This window comes from Momordica charantia (genome assembly GCF_013281855.1).
Source record: "Momordica charantia cultivar OHB3-1 chromosome 5 unlocalized genomic scaffold, Mcharantia_2.0 BLBB01000005.1, whole genome shotgun sequence".
NCBI lineage: Eukaryota > Viridiplantae > Streptophyta > Magnoliopsida > Cucurbitales > Cucurbitaceae > Momordica > Momordica charantia.
This window is the reverse complement of record NW_028275163.1, coordinates 6051357-6067994: the sequence shown is the minus strand read 5'-3', so window position 1 is coordinate 6067994 and position 16638 is coordinate 6051357. Positions and strand designations below refer to the sequence as shown.

Below are 16638 nucleotides of genomic sequence, written 5' to 3'. Positions count from 1 at the left end.
AGGGAGTAGCTACCCATTAATTGGGTTATGAAAGGGTCTTCCAATTTTTCTTAAGATCACTTAAGACTAGCCATACTCTGTGAAAGGAAAGAAAAAATATATACACCAAGAGCCAAAACAAAAACATAATCAGAGAATGTCATAAGGATGGGACTTGTCGTTGAAGAATGTGTTGTTCCTCTCTATCCAAATGCACCAAAGAGAAAACTCTGAACTCTGATCAATTGAACCTAGAGGGATCTCTTTTTACCTTCTAAAAGTGTGGCCTACAAGGATAGCAAAAAGCCATGGGGTCTAATTACGAGAACGCCTTCCAATTAGAGACGAGGTCATTTAGAGAGTAGCTATTGAAAGGGGAATACAAACATTTACACCATCCAAGAGCTAATACAATAACTCTATAAAAAAAGAGAAAAAAAACCTCAAGAGGGGGAGATGTGGCATCGAAGATCTTTATCTCCAACCATATACTCCATAGAAAGGCCCGAACAATTTATACCCAAGGGATTCCTCCCTCCTTAAAAGGATGACCGATCAAGAAGATGCTAAGGAAGATGGAGGGGCTTTTCTGTAATCAATGTTTTAAAAGGCTAAAGGTGGCCTCGAGGCTTTTTCTCTTGAAAAGGCGAGGCGTAAGCCTCAAGGCAGTATGAGGCGTAAGCCTCAATTTTAATTAAAAGAATTAAACAAATCCTAAATTTGTGTGGTCAAGTATTACCAAACATAATAGTTATATAAAATTATCAAAATATCCACCTGTTACTTGTCACTAAAAAAAAATTCTAAAAAAACATCATAACATCACTACTATTATCACCAATAGAACTTACTTATTCTATAAATTGTTGTCTTCAATATTTTTAAAGTCTAGGTAGTAAAAGTAGTAATAGATTGAATTGTTACAACTCCCGCTTAGGATTCCATACAAAAAAAACCTTGATATTTTTTAAGAATTGGAAAAATTAATAGTATTCTTGTAATCATTACATGAGGCGTATACTTTAAGCCTTAGTGCGTTTTCAAAGAGGCGTAAGCCTCTTCTATGTGAGGCGTAAGCCTCTTATAATCCAAAGAAGGCGTAAGACTTGAGGCTAAAAGTTAGAGCCTTGCCTCGAGGCGGTCCTCAAGGCGTAAGCCTCAAAAGCCTTTTAAAACATTGTCTGTAATATAGTTTGCCATCCGAAGACCTCGAGCATTTTATGCCAGAACAAAGTGGAGAAATCACATGATCTAAAGAGATGACCTTGTGTTTCTGCCTCTTTGTAGTGTAGATGGCACCAATGAGGGGAGAGAGCAATATGGGGCAACCTCCTTTGTATCCTATCATGGGTGTTAATAGCCTCATGGTTAAGCTCCCAGCAGAAGAATTTAATTTTTCCTTAGGTACTTTTCTTTCCAAATGCTTTTGTAGAGATGGTGTGATTGGTTTTCCAAGGAGATCAAGAAGGTGAAGACAGATTTTGCGGAGAAGCTTTTGGTAGGGTCAAGAGGCCATTGCCACTTGTCAGAATATGGGAGGGACGGAACCATTTTGAGTGACAGTAGTAGCCAATCCTCAACCTCATTGTCCTTTAGCAGTCGTCGGAAGCTATAATCTCTGATTTGGTGGTTTTGGACCAAATATTTGATATTTTGATACCTTTGTCTGTAGAGATAAGGGATCTCCTTGTCTCAAGCCCCTAGATGCTGTACACTTGTCCCTCCATTTTCCATTGATGATGATAGAGAAGCTTGTTGTGGAGATGCATGCTCGAGTCCATTTTCTACACGTTGCCCTGAAGCCTATGTGATAAGGGATAGCGTCTAAGAAATCCCAAAAGAAACAAAAACCTGATTCCAAAACTTGCTAGCACATTCAAAAGATAGGAGTAAATGCGCTTGTGTTTCCAAAATTTTCATGCACATAATACAGCAGCTAGGTGAGATATACATACTGGGGAACCATTTGTGTATAACTTCATGAGTGTTGATGGAGTAATGGCTTAGCACCCAGCAGAAAAACTTGATTGTCTTGGAATATTTGTCGTCCCAAATTGTGTAGTATAGATATTAAAGCTGTGTCCTCATTGTGAGTGAGATTATTGAATAAAGACCTCGCTGAGAAGCTGTTAGTAGAATTCCTAGCCATACTGATTCATCTTCCGTGGAGGATAGACCTGTCAATATGAGGTTGTGTGAGCGGTCCAACCATTCAGAGATTTCATCCTCTTTAATATGTCTGCAAAATTTGTAATCCCAAGAGTTTGTTGCTGTAGACTTCACGAACCTGTACTTTCTTGTTTAAGGACAGTGCAAAGAGACTATGAAATTCAATGGGCAGAAGAGTGCTGTCAGTTGTCAACCACCCATCATGCTGTAAACTGATATTAATGCCCTTCCCAATTTTGCAAATGGATTTAGCCTTGACCTTCTCAAAAAATTTCAAGATAGTGTTCCAGGGGCCATTCAAGGGGTTATTCTCGACGACTGGCCTAGAATCAAAGTCTGGAGTCCCATATTTAATTGTGATAGCATTCAGTCTATGTTAAACTACAACCTAAATTTTATATCAGATACATATATGGAAAACATTTTTTTTTTTTTGCTGTTTGATAAAATAAATAAAATGTCCAAGAATTATTGGAGGACCAGGGCAGAGAAAGTGAAAATGAGGGCCACATAATATAAGTAAAAAACCTATACATGTTCAATAAGAACCGTAAGAATCAAGAATAAAAAATATGGGAACGTCATAAAATATTAGATTGAGAAGCTCAAACCCATGCATTGAACAGAACCAAACACCAGATTTTCTCGATTTTCTGATTCTATCATAGAAAACCCATCTACCTTAGATGACCACATAGGCAATCTAGACACCTACCCTGCCAATAATCTTACCTAACTTTTCTCAAAATGTATATAGCAAGTAGTATTTCCTATTCTGATCTCCACTATGCTGGTTGAAAGCATAGTATAATCCAAAATGGAGAAATGATTGGTCCTTAAATTTTTAAAAGCATTTATGCTATTGAAAATAATACCTTTTTTTTTTTATAAGAAACAATTTTATTGATGGGAACCCAAAAAAACCAAAGGAGTTATAGAAAATTTCTCCAATTGGTTAATAAAGAGTTCGTGCTATTTGAGTGAAAATAGAGGGATGCTTTACACCAAGACATAGCATGAAAAGTAATGTTGTCAAAAACACTGATGAAGGGCAACTCCTTGTCTAAAAAGAGCCTATGGTTCCTTTCATTCCAAAAAGTCCAAAGAAAGGCTTAAATGAGGTGTTTCCACATAATCTCTTTAGTTCCACAAGAACATAAGTGAGCAGGGTTTGGATGTCAATGGGGAAAGCAACTGTCCAATCAAAAGCGTGGATGATCAAGTTCCAAAAAGCCTTGGCCGGGGGGCACGTGTGAAAAAGATGGGAGGCCATCTTTTTTGCATAGTATGCACCATTGTGGGGAGAGGGCAGTGAAGGGTAATCTTTGCTGTCTATCTGAGGTGTTGATACCCTTGTGGGCAAGCTCCCATATGAAGAACTTGGTTCTTTTGGGGTAAAAGTCTTTCCATATGGCTTTGACAAGTGATGAATGGAGGTGTGATCTCTTCGGAGACACCTCAGAGAGAAGAGATTTGATGGAGAAGATAACTTTTTTGTCCAGTGGCCAAGCCCATGAGTCCTCACCTGCAAGGACGAGGGTGGCTTCTAGTTGATTGGATAGTGTGGCCCAATCTGCAATTTCCTCTTCTTGCAGATTAGATTTTGGCAAAAGTGCTAGCAGAGAGGCTTAACAAGGTTATTTCTTCTACCATCTCTTGTAATCAAAGTGCTTTTTTAAGTAGAAGGTAGATTCTTGATCCTATTCTCATTGCAAACGAAGTGATGAATGATTATAGATGTAGAAAGAAGAAAGATGGGTTTTGATACTTGATATGGAAAAAGCATTTGATAAAGTTGATTGGATCTTTCTTTCAGAGCTCTTCAGACAGGAAGACTTTCGCAAAAAGTGGATTAAATGGATCAACGGTTGTATTAGAGGCAATAACTTTTCAGTTTTCATTAATGGGAGTCCGAGAGGGAGAATTAAGGCTTCAAGAGGGTTAAGGCAAGGAGATCCCCTTTCTCGTTTCCTATTCTTATTGATAAGTGATGTGTTCAGTAGTTTTCTGGACAACATTCACCAAAAGGGAGTATTTGAGGGTTTTGTAGTGGGAAGGAATTCAATTCACATCTCCCACTTGCAGTTTGCTGATGACACATTATTATTTTGTAAAGATGATGATGAGATGCTCAAGATCTTATTTGAAGCCATTAAGACCTTTGAGTGGTTGTCCGGTCTTAAAGTTAATTGGGAAAAATCGTCATTGAGGGGCATAAATATGGAAGACCAAAGGGTTGTGCTGGTAGCAAATTCTTTTTGTTGCAAAGCTGAACACCTTCCTATTTTATATTTGGGTTTGCCTTTAGGAGGAAACCCTAAACTGGATTCTTTTTGGGCTCCAGTTCAAGAAAGAATTTCTAAGAAACTTGATCGTTGGAAAAAGTATCACACAAAGGGTGGAAGATCGACTTTATGCAATATGTACTTGGGACCATTCCCCTTTATTACTTATCTATTTTTCAACTCCCAGTGAGAGTTAGTAAACAACTTGAGCAAAAGATGCGTTCCTTTTTGTGGGGCGATTCTTCGAAAGGATCCTTGAGACATTTGGTGAGATGACATATTGCCTCCCTCCAGCGCGAAGTAGGTGGTTTAGGCATTGGTTGTACTATTTTTTTTTTGAACAAGATACAAACTTTTCATTGATAATGAAAATGAACAAAATTGTTCAAAGATACAAACTCCCATAGGAGTGAAGGTACAAGAAATAAATAAAAGTAAGCATTAGAAGAAATAAAAACCATAAACTTAAAGAAACCTCCTTAAAGGGGAATTATAAAAGCCTCCCAATTCATACAAAGCATACTAGGAGAATAAGAAGAGAAGAGATCGGAAAGAACACACCATTGGGAGGCTTTGAATTTGGCGATTGAGAAACACTCCATAGGAGATCGATTCTTGCCTTCAATTATTCGTTGATTTCTCTCAAACCATAATTCGGAAAGAAGAGCTTTTATTCCAAAAGCCCAAAGCAGATTAGTTTTAGAGCTTGCTTGCAGCCCACTGAAAAGTTGAAAAATGATTTGAGGCACCTCCTATTATTAAGCGCAACAATTCTCTTTTATCCAAATGGGGATGGCAGTTTAGCGTGGAGACAAAAGCTTTATGGCGTAGGGTGGTGGCCAGCCTATATGGATCTGACCGTGTTAATTGGAATGTGATACCTAAACTTCATGGTTTGGGTCGTAGCCCTTAGAATAATATCAATAAACAGTGGCTTCAGGTGGAGAAATTTTCTTATTTAAAAGTTGGTAGTGGATAGAGAACTCTCTTCTGGCATCACTTATGGGTTGGAGTCTCTCTTTTAAAGGATAGATTTCCTTCTATTTACAATATTTCGGCTTCTCCTCTTACTTCGGTTTCGGAAGCTTGGGATAGTGGGTCCTCTTCATGGAATATTGTTACTAGAAGGATATTGAAAGACGAGGAGATTATGGAGCTTTCGGAGCTTCTTTCTTGCATTTCTTTGGTTACTATTTTAGAAGATGATGATGTTTGTCATTGGGGATTGGAAAAGTCGGGCCTCTTCTCTGTTTCTTCTCTTTGCAAGATTCAAAGAGCAGATTTGCGGGTTTCAAAAGCTCTTCTATTCTCTCTTTGGAGTTTGGGCAGCCCAAAACGAGTTAATATGTTAGCTTGGATTCTTTTATATGGCAGAGTCAATACATCAGATGTTCTGCAGAGAAAAACTCCTAAAGTGGCTTTACAGCCATCCATTTGCTTATTATGTGCTGAAAAGGGGGAAAGTTTAAATCATGTCTTCTTTTTCTGCCCATATGCTACTGTTTGTTGGACTCTTCTCTTCCAGATGTTCCAATTAGCATGGGTGTGGGATCGTGAGGCTGCTAATAATATTTTTCAGCTTCTACATGGAGTTTGGTTGACGCCTAAAGCTAATCTACTTTGGATTAATGGGTTTAAGGCAATCATCTCAGAATTATGGTTCGAGGGGAATCAAAGGATTTTTGAAGATTCTTCATTAGAATGCTTCAACATTGACAAATTCAAAGCTTCTCAATGGTGTGCCCTTTCCGATATTTTCTCTTCGTATTCCCCTAGTATTATTTGTATGAATTGGGATGCCTTTATTTCTCCTTTGTAGTCTTGTTCTGTATTTTATTTTCTATTTTTGTTTTTATCTATCACTCCTTCAGGAGTTTGTATCTTTGAACAATTTTGTTCCTTTTCATATATCAATGAAAAGTTCGTATCTTGTTAAAAAAAAAAAGGATTAGCATTGAGGGGGAGACCCAAGTATGAGTTTGGCCACTTTCCAACCTTATAGTCGTATAAATCAGCAATGGTGCTTAGTCGATCCACTTCCATATTAAGGCCGAGAATCTCTGATTTGGTAAGGTTTATGTTTAAACCCGATGAGGCTTCAAAGGTTTTGACAATCTGAAAAAGGTTTTTGATGGCTTTATCATCATCTATGGAGAAGAGTAAAGTATCATCGGCGAATTGGAGGTGATGGATGTGAAGAGGTTCAGTTCCCAAAATGATACCATTAATTAACCCTGATCTGTTGCTTGAGTGAGGAGATGACTAAGGCAATCTACCACCAATATGAAGAGGAATGGGGAGAGAGGATCTCCTTGCCTAAGGCCTCGTGATGCTCGAATTTTATCTCTTGGCCTCCCATTGATGATGATAGAGAAGCTTGTATTAGATAAGCAACCTCTAATCCACTATCTCCATGTGTTGCCAAATTCAAAGCTTCTCAATGGTGTGCCCTTTCCGATATTTTCTCTTCGTATTCCCCCAGTATTATTTGTATGAATTGGGATGCCTAGGATCTCCTTGCCTAAGGCCTCGTGATGCTCGAATTTTATCTCTTGGCCTCCCATTGATGATGATAGAGAAGTTTGTATTAGATAAGCAACCTCTAATCCACTATCTCCATGTGTTGCCAAAACCTTTAGCACAAAGAATAGCATCAAGGAAGTCCCAATCACTTTGTCAAAAGCCTTCTCTATATCAAGTTTGATGATCACCCCTCTTCGCTTCTTCCGTTTCCATTCTTCTACTATTTCATTGGCAATGAGGGATGCATCTAAGATTTGTCGCGCTTCCACAAAAGCTGATTGTTGTTCTGAGGTGGTGGATGGGAGGACCTTTTTGAGCCTTGACGAAAGGACGCAGACCACAATTTTGAAGAGACAAGCGGTGAGGCTGATGGGCCTATAATCCCCCACAGTGCGAGCATCGGATTTCTTTGATATAAGGCAAATGTATGTTTCGTTGATGCATTGATGACACCATTCCTAAAAAAATCTTGGAACACTCATAATATCATGTTTGAGAATGTTCCAAAACTTTTTAAAGAATTCAGCGGTGTATCCATCGGGGCTCAGGGACTTGTTGGTGCCAAGATCACAAACTGCTAGCCAAACTTCTTGCTCAGTGAACTGTTCTTTCAGCCTCTGACTTTGATGGGCATCAATTGGATTCCATGATAATGATTGAGGGAGAGTTCTGCAGCCTGAATCTTTGGTGTATGTCTCTGTGTAAAAAGAAAGAAACTCGTTAACTATATCATTTTTAGATAGAAGGCTAGTCCCCTAACGGGAAAGGATTTCCCTTATGGAGCATTTACGTTTCCTTCCAGCTACAATTCTATGAAAGAACTGTGTGTTAATGTCACCCTCCTTAAGCCATTTGCTTTTACATTTTTGTCTCCAAAGGATCTCTTCATTTGTTGCTAACGAGAGGAGTTGGGATTTTATGGTGGATCTCTGCAGACGGTGTGCTTCAAGGAATGACCCTGTTTCCTCCATATTGTCCAAGAGATTCAAAGTTTTTTTGTTGCATTTTGGGTTTATTTATTAATTTTATCTTAGTTTATAGGATCTATTACTCTGGTTGGTTTGAGATCATGAGACTTGTGGTGCTGACAGTACAAGATTTAATTTGTATTGAAATTTCAAGCATGATAATTGACGAATTCAAACTAAAGTACCCTTAACAGTTTATTCTTTATTTCAGTTAGTTAGGTTAGTAGCTGCAAGTCCAGACGATGTAAATAGTTATGGGCATGCCACTTTGAAACATGCATTGGAGCTTAAACCTTACATAGAAGAACCAGTTTCAAAAGATGCTACTAGATCTTTGATGATCAAGTGTCCAGATCTTCGCCCAAGAATTAGACATGACTTTATCCTGTCAAGTAAACAAGCTGTTAACGAGTATTGGCAAACCTTAGAGTATTGTTATGCTGCGGCTGATCCCAGATCTGCTCTGCTTGCATTTCCTGGGTCTGCTGTTCGTGAGGTATTTGTTCTAACTTTAACAATTAGCCAACCAATGGTCCTTTATAATTTGCATAAGTATTTTTGGGTTTTAATGTATTACCTTTATTTCAATATTTCTTTTTCTTTTTCCATCAGGTGTTTCTTTTCCGTTCATGGGCTTCAGTTCGGGTTATGACAGCTGAACAACGTGCTACACTTCTGGAGCGTGTGGGAAAGAGGGACCAAAGTGAAAAGCTTTCATATAGTGAGTGTGACAATATCGCAAAGGAACTTAATCTGACACTAGAGCAGGTAATATTCTTATTCTTATATTCTACAGAATATACATATTAGGGGTGTTAAAAAAAAACCGACAACCCGAATAACCCGAGTTGTCGTTTGCCATCTTCCGTCGCCTGTCGCCGCCATCTTCCATTGTTGCTTCATTCTTCTTCTGCATTTCTTCATTGTTGCTCCATTCTTCTTTTGGATTTCTTCAATTGGTTTGTCTTTTGTTAATTTCTCAAATTTTATTTCACCCTTATGGATCTCAAGTGAGTAAACTAAGTTAGGTAAGGAAACTAAGTGAGAAACTATTTTACCCTTACTCTTATGGATCTAAAATTTTCTTTTACTCTTATTTTACTCTTATGGATCTCAACTGGGTTCTTCTGCTATGTTTTGGGAGCTTTTGCGCTGGAATGTTCTTCACCAACATGTTTCTTTTGATCAACCCGACAACCCAACCCAACCCAACCCGAAAATTTTGGGTTGGGTTGGGTTGGGTTGGACGTTTCATTCGGTTCTTTCGGTTCCTCAATCTCCCCAACCCGAAAATTTGGGTTGGCCCAAAAATCCCCTATAACCCGACCCAACCCAACCCGTGAACACCGCTAATACATATGGTGCCTATCGTTATTACACTTGAAATTTTCATTGTTCTTGGTGGTATAAGGATTGTTTTCAGCTTTGATGGGACAAGGCCCCAGGTTCAAATGGATTCTCAATGACATTTTTTCTAGAAGAGTTGGGACACCATCAAGGGAGATCTTTCAGGGTTTATCAGTGTTTTGAAAAGCATGCCTAGGCAAACCCGCTTAGGGTGCTCGCTTCTGGAAAAGCACGCATGCTCAGCACTTTTGACTTTTTTTTTTAAATTACTTTAAAATTTTCTAATGTAAATTAATTGAAAATCTCTTTCAAAAACCCCTTTTTTTCCTATATAATAATTTAAAAAAAAAACTCTAATTTCTTATACTTTTTCATTAACTCTTCTATATATAAATTTTTTTTCTACATTTTTCTACTGTGTGCCTCAAAACAACCCTCGCCTTTTTTGCACCTCAAGCTTAAGCCCTAGAGGGCTACTTTAGTGTACCTTGCATAAAAATGATATAGTCTATCACTGATAGATGTTTCAAGGCTATTTTAGTCTTTTTTTCATGCGTGTTGGGCTGGTTTTTTTTTTCCTTTTCTTTTTTGGGCTATATCTGTGAATCTAGAATGTTGTTGTCATATTTTCCATTAATTGCGCTTGACCAAACAAATGGTGGACTTTCTCTAAAGCTTTAGATTTCCAGATTAGCTTAAATGTACTTTGCTGGTAGCACTAGTCAGTGAAATTTTGCAATATGTTATTTATGATATCTTCCACTCAGCCCAGTAGTGTTTCTTAGTTGGTCATTTTTTTATCCTTGTTACACTTCTTAAAAACCTGGTTTTCTTTTACTTAAGTATGTATCAATTCATTAAATTTTAATGCCCAAGTGATGTGTGCATTTCTCTCCCAAAACGTTGCATGCAGGTTCTACGTGTGTATTATGATAGGCGCCAGCAACGTCTCAACAGATTTGAAGAAGGGACGGGTGATCAGTCTAGACAGTCAATTAAAAGCCATTCATCTCAAAGGAAAAAACTACCAAAAGAGAGGTCAAGAAAGCGTACACGACTTGACGTGGTCGGCAGGCAGTTGGATGAAACAAGGGTTACTACATTTCCTGAAACTTCTGTTTCGTCCATTGATAAAGATAACCAATTGGCTGCTAATTCAGGAGAGCATAGCACTCCATTGCAAGAAATTTTTGACGATGATGATCGTCTTGTAACTTTAGAGAAGTTTGGGCCTAATGAGGAAGATGAGGCATGCAGTTCTGTTGCCGCTTCAACGATGAAGCCAAATCGTCAAAGAAGGTTTATATGGACTGATGAAGCAGATAGGTAATAAGATGACAATGACTACCAAGATATCAACAGCAGCAAAAAGTTATAAACTTAAAAAGTTTCTAAATTGCCAGCCTTAGATCTAGTGTGGTGTTAAAATGATCGATATGAAGGAAAGTTTATTAACTTTTACCTAGTCTTGCAATCCATGCCTTTGGTTCTTTTTTGGGATCTGAAAACATGTCCAACTGCTGCAAGCAGTAATATTCGTGTAGAAATTCAAGCTAGTGAAGATAACAGGATTAACCATGTAAAATGTATTCTTAAAAGTATATGATGAGTTGTTGGAGATTCTCTTCTATACATGCATGCATATATAGATTATGTAATGACTTTCATGATTTTACCAGATGATGCTTCTGGATTCTATGTTTATTGATTTCTTCATGTATCTTTGCTTTCATTGAGACTTTTATTATCCTTTCAGGCAATTGATCATCCAATATGTCAGATACCGTGCAGCTGTAGGTGCAAAATTTTCTCGAACGAATTGGAGTTCTCTTTCTAACTTACCAGCACCTCCAGCTAATTGTAGAAAAAGAATGGCATGGCTGAATGGTAGCACGAGATTTAGAAAGGTTGTTATGAGGCTTTGTAACATTCTTGGAAAGCGTTATGTGAAGTATCTGGAAAAATCTAAGGATGCATCGAGTCATCAAGATGACCCCAAACTGATCTTAACTAGTTCTAAAGGGAAAGGTCTTAACAGGAGTAGTAGTGGTGACAGTAGATATTATGGTGAGATAGACTCTCAGGAAGAACAATGGGATGATCTTGATGATAAAGATGTAAAGATGGCCCTTGATGAGGTTCTTCATTGCAAGAAGATGACAATGTTGGAGGACTCCAAAGGAGTTGGATCTGTCTATGGCGATTTCTTGGATGCAAATGTGAGTGTTGAAGAACATGTAGTGTACATTGTTTCTTCTTCTTCTTTTTTTTTTTTCTTTTCCTTTTTAGAATGATATTATACAAGTGTCCATATATTCTGCTAAATAACCTCTGAATTTTGTATCTTTCGAGAGTTTGTATATTTGAACAATTTTGTTCCTTTTCATTGTTTCAATGAGAAGTTCGTTTCTTGGTAAAAAAAAAAACCTCTGAATTAATGCTTAGCCACATGCCCTTTGTTGTTGGAGTTAGCTTTGATGTTTGGGGCTTGGAGCACTGAAATTCATTCTCTAATTTGGTTAACTGACTTGCCATGTCAATCTGACTTATTATCTTCTGCAGTTGACGTTTTCCTATATAAAGCATACTTTGAAATTTACATTCATTAGCCACAAATGCTTGTGATAATCCACATATGCACTTTTGTTGTTTCATCTATTATGTGCTTTTCTCCCCATGTTTACTCATGTTATGTCAAGATCAGGTCTACTATCTTAATTGTGATTGATAGTGGGATTTAATTCTGTCTATCTATTTATTTTATTTATAGTAATTCTTTTGCCCTTTGATTTCCAGGAATCTGAATTTACTACATCTGACAATCCTCAGAGTGCAGACCTGGTAAGATCTAAGTCAAGAAGCCTTCACCAGAGGTTGAAGAAGATTTTGAGTGGCAGGCACGTCAGCAAAGAAGTATTTGAATCATTGGCTGTTTCCAATGCTGTGGAGCTATTTAAGCTTGTTTTCTTGAGCACCTCAAGAGCACTAGAAGTACCTAATCTCCTTGCTGAAAATTTAAGGCGTTATTCAGAACATGATCTTTTTTCAGCTTTTAGCCACCTTAGAGAAAAGAAAACCATCGTAAGTCGTGCTGAAATTAAATCCTTTTTTTTTGCAATTTCACTTTTTTTTTATTTACCTATATTTACTTTTTTTTACCCAAAAGAATCAAACTTCATATGTGTTAACCCGTGTTTTTTTTTTGTCTGATTGTCCTGCTCCTCCAACTTCTTCTTCAGTCTTTTGTTCCATTGTGCAATTAATTCTCTTTCTATAATTTTGCTTTCCACTTAAATAGCAATCATTTATCTTTTCTTTTCTCTCTTGTGGCACTTGATGTAGTTGTACACCTTGATTGTAAGCTTGTGTGAGGCCCCTATTGTAAATACTTATGCTAGGAAGGGTAGAGAGAGAATTGCACCCACCCATAACAGTTAGGAAAGGGGCTGTACGGGTAAGTTAGTTATAAGGAGGGAGTTTAGCTAGAATGGGTATATTCTGTCATCTTGAACGTTGGAGAATGGAGAGCACCAGCCTTCTCTAACGGCTGGGACCTCTTTGTATGCCTTAGGGCTTTCTATCTTGCTTCTTGGATCGAATCTATTGAATTTCATATTGTAAGGACATACCTTACAGCTTGTTGGCCGTTGACAGCCCAAGCTGCTTGTACAAGTTAATGGAGTACACTATGGTAGGACTTCAAATAGCCATGTTATCTTGAGTTTGTTGACCTTTTTCTTATTTTCTTTATTTTCTATTTTTTTATTATTAATTTTTTTTAATGAGATACGAGCTCTTCAATGATAAAATAAAAAAAAACAACGAATGTTGTAAGGGAACAAACTCCGAAAAGGAGCTAACAGAAACAAAATAGGAAAATACAAAGTCCATTTCTCATCAATCTCCGGTAGGTTTCGAGCTTCACATCAATCCCCAACCTCCAAGTCCATTTCCCTGTGGTGCAAATTAGAAAATGTTTTCGTGCAAGCTTGGGCTCACTGCAAATGAGCCTTAAAATCTTATAGATCACGATCATGAAGCTGTTGATCCAAAGCTGCGTTAACAGTCTTCTGTTGCCCATTATTTTATTGGCATTACACCTCATCAGATGGCTGTTGTACTCCATTTACCATGATGCTTGTGCGAACATATGTCATATTCACCATTAATTTTTTTCCTATTTGCCAGATTGGAGGCAACAGTGGTGAACCATTTCTGCTCTCACAAGTTTTTCTGCATAGCATTTCAAAGTCGCCATTTCCAGCCAACACTGGAGAGAGAGCTTCCAAAATTTCCAAGTTTCTGCATGAAAGAGACAAAGATCTTGTGGAAAATGGGATTAACCTTCCTGCTGATTTACAATGTGGAGACATTTTCCATCTGTTTGCTCTAGTTTCTTCAGGAGAGTTGTCCATTTCTTCTTTCTTGCCCGACGACGGTGTTGGAGAACCTGAAGATTTGAGAAGTTCAAAACGGAAAGTTGATAGCTGTGAACTTTTCGGTGACACTCAGGCTAAGAAACCGAAACTTTCACCAGCAGAGGGTGAAATTGTTTCTCGTCGAGAAAAAGGTTTTCCTGGGATTATGGTTTCTGCATGTCGTACTACAATTTTAAGAACAGATGCTTTGGAACTATCAAACAGTTTTAATTGTATTAATGACCAATGTTTTGGTGGGAGTGATAGATTCCACATTGTGCCTACTCGGAAAAGTATTTCATTTGATCATATGGAATCACTATGCAATACGGATGGAGTTGTATCTCTAATAGGGAATTATAGTGAGTCACCTTGGCAAACTATGACAGCTTTTGCAGATTGTTTGATGTCTGTACATTGTGATCAAGAACAAGTGAGTGTCATATCTCCAGAGGTCTTTAGGTTGGTTTATTCTGCAATTCAGTTGGCCGGTGACCAGGGTTTAAGCACAGAAGAAGTTTCCCAGGTGGCTAATTTACAAGGTATTCCATAACTTTTGAATGTTTTTGGGTGATTTTCTTAACTTGTGATTTCAGAACATGAAAATGAGTTAATTTTAAGATCATTGTTGTATGTTGTTACTAAATAGCCTTATCTTACGATTAAATTAGGAGAAAAGCTGCCACAAGTTATCATTGATGTCCTCCAAACATTCCGACGAGTACTGAAGGTTAGTATGCCTTCCCTAGTAACCTGACAGCATATAGTATTTTTATTTTGTAAGCGTACTCGTATGTTTATGTTTTTAAATGTACTTGCAATATAATCCCAAGGTGTTGGTATATTGGTGAGATGTTTCAAACTTATGTTTCAAGTTCAAGTCTCAATGTTTCCTAAAATAAAATGTACTTGCAATATATATTATATGCTTTATAGGCACAGATCAACTTGCAACTTACACTTTCAAGGATTGTATCACTCCTTGAGCAAAAGCGTTAAAAAAAAAGTTATGCCTCCCTCTTATCTTACTGGAGAGTCTTTTTGTAGCCCTTTTCTTGAGCCTTATGTTCTCATATTTCATATATCAATGAAATAGTTTCTTTATCCAAAAAAGAAAAAACATCGCCACCACCTTGAGAGGCTTGTTTTAAAAAATGGACTTCAAGTTGGAAATATGACTGATAGCTAACTATGAATTTTCCTTTAACAAATAATTTTCCTTGACCTTAAAAGCTTTAGAGCTGGCTTGCATATTTTGTGGTGGGATGTCAGAAGTAGATTTTGAAGTTGAATGATTATGGTTTTACATTTTGTACAGGTGAATTCTTTTGATAGTATCCGAGTTGTTGATGCTTTATATCGTCCCAAGTACTTTTTGACGTCGATTGCTGGTTCCAACCAAGATCATGTTACTCCTTCATCAGTGGATATGATTGGAAGAACTGATAGCCAGTCGGTTCTTGATTCAGAAAATTACAATGTTGGAGGAAAAAATCCAGAAAATCACATTGCTGATGGTGCAAATTCCCAGACGGAAAAAAGAAAGGTTGTTGGTGAGGTGCACAAAGTAACAATTCTCAATCTTCCTTCAGATGTTGATAGCAACACAAAAGAAAGTAAAACTAGCAATATGCATCCTCACGATGGATTATTTTGGTCCTCTTCTGGTGGTTTGAATATGCCAATACTCCCATGGATAAATGGAGATGGTACGACTAATGATATTGTCTACAAGGGGCTCAGAAGGCGGGTTCTTGGAATTGTAATGCAAAACCCAGGAATACTGGAGGTATGATTTTCTGATTTTCTGTTATCCTTCGGTGACTGTTCTTTGGCTTTCGTATTGGGCCATTGCATCCATCTTCCAGTATTCTCTTCTCTTGGGTCTAGTGGTACGATTGGACTCCAAATGTAATTTTCTCGCATGTATATTATTGTATATATTGGTATAAATATCTTAGTTATTGAAGTTTGTTAGTTATTTGTCTTTTATTGCAATTGCATTCTATTATTGTACGACCCCAGTTATGTCCTATATATTTGACTTATTGAATGGAAAAGAGAATGGATTATTCTCTGACAACATCCTATTAGCTTACATGGCATAATAATGTTGAGGATTACTTGGGGTAGCTAGGGTTTTTCCTTTCAGGCGACACTAGGGTATGAAATTTGAGTCATCACTTTGGGGTGGCTTTTTGTCAACAACACTCACTCCAACAGAACTGCCACCTGTCAATGATAAGAAAATAATTCTGGCTTACTTGTAAAAGATGGATACAAGGCTAGTCTAAATAGCAAATACAGGAAAAAATAAAAAGGAAGGAAAGCAACACATGAGGAAACAATTACGAATTAGGAGCTAATTACAAATAAGGGAATAAAATTTAAAGAAATAACTATAATAAATATAATTAGTTGTAGAAGATTGATATCATGTAATGAAGGTCCATTTGGAGCTCTTCCTTTTTATGCGATTTGTGAACAATTTGAATCTTAATCACACTTTGCATACTTTTGAAAATAATGTTCTGTTAGTTACTTATTAGGTTGTTAATCACGCATTGCATTATTTTGAAAATAATGTGCATCTTTCTTCCTGTTAACTTGTCATCCTTCCATGCTTATGTATTTTAGTAGAATGACTATCTTTTCCCTCAATATGTTATCAATACGTCATAATGCCTTTTCCATCTTTTGCATATATCTTTGTTAGGTTGACATTATCCTGCGGATGAACGTCTTGAACCCCCAGGTATTCTAAAATTTCAAATATACAAGTACAAAGTTCTGTCTTTCCGGTGCTAGGTTGAAGTTCTAATATTAAGTTTTCTTTTTTCTCAACTCTTCAAACGTTTTATCTCTTGCCTCTGACTGTATGTACTATCAAGTCTATTTCTTGGCATTTTATATCTAATTGAACTATTTTCAATAAGTAGCTAAATATGC

General features: G+C 37.3%; 1 protein-coding gene across 2 annotated transcripts in view; it reads left to right on the top strand.

Moving 5' to 3' along the window:
* LOC111009503 (B-block binding subunit of TFIIIC) overlaps positions 1–16638 on the top strand; it is a 32839-nt gene that overhangs the window by 14235 nt on the left and 1966 nt on the right. For both annotated transcript variants that reach the window (XM_022282599.2, XM_088123729.1), the window contains exons 8-16: positions 8136–8420; positions 8537–8692; positions 10185–10597; positions 11028–11490; positions 12068–12352; positions 13460–14231; positions 14361–14419; positions 15008–15478; positions 16406–16444. In XM_022282599.2, the coding sequence (XP_022138291.1) occupies positions 8136–8420; positions 8537–8692; positions 10185–10597; positions 11028–11490; positions 12068–12352; positions 13460–14231; positions 14361–14419; positions 15008–15478; positions 16406–16444 (2943 nt within the window). The remainder of the gene's footprint in view (positions 1–8135; positions 8421–8536; positions 8693–10184; positions 10598–11027; positions 11491–12067; positions 12353–13459; positions 14232–14360; positions 14420–15007; positions 15479–16405; positions 16445–16638) is intronic.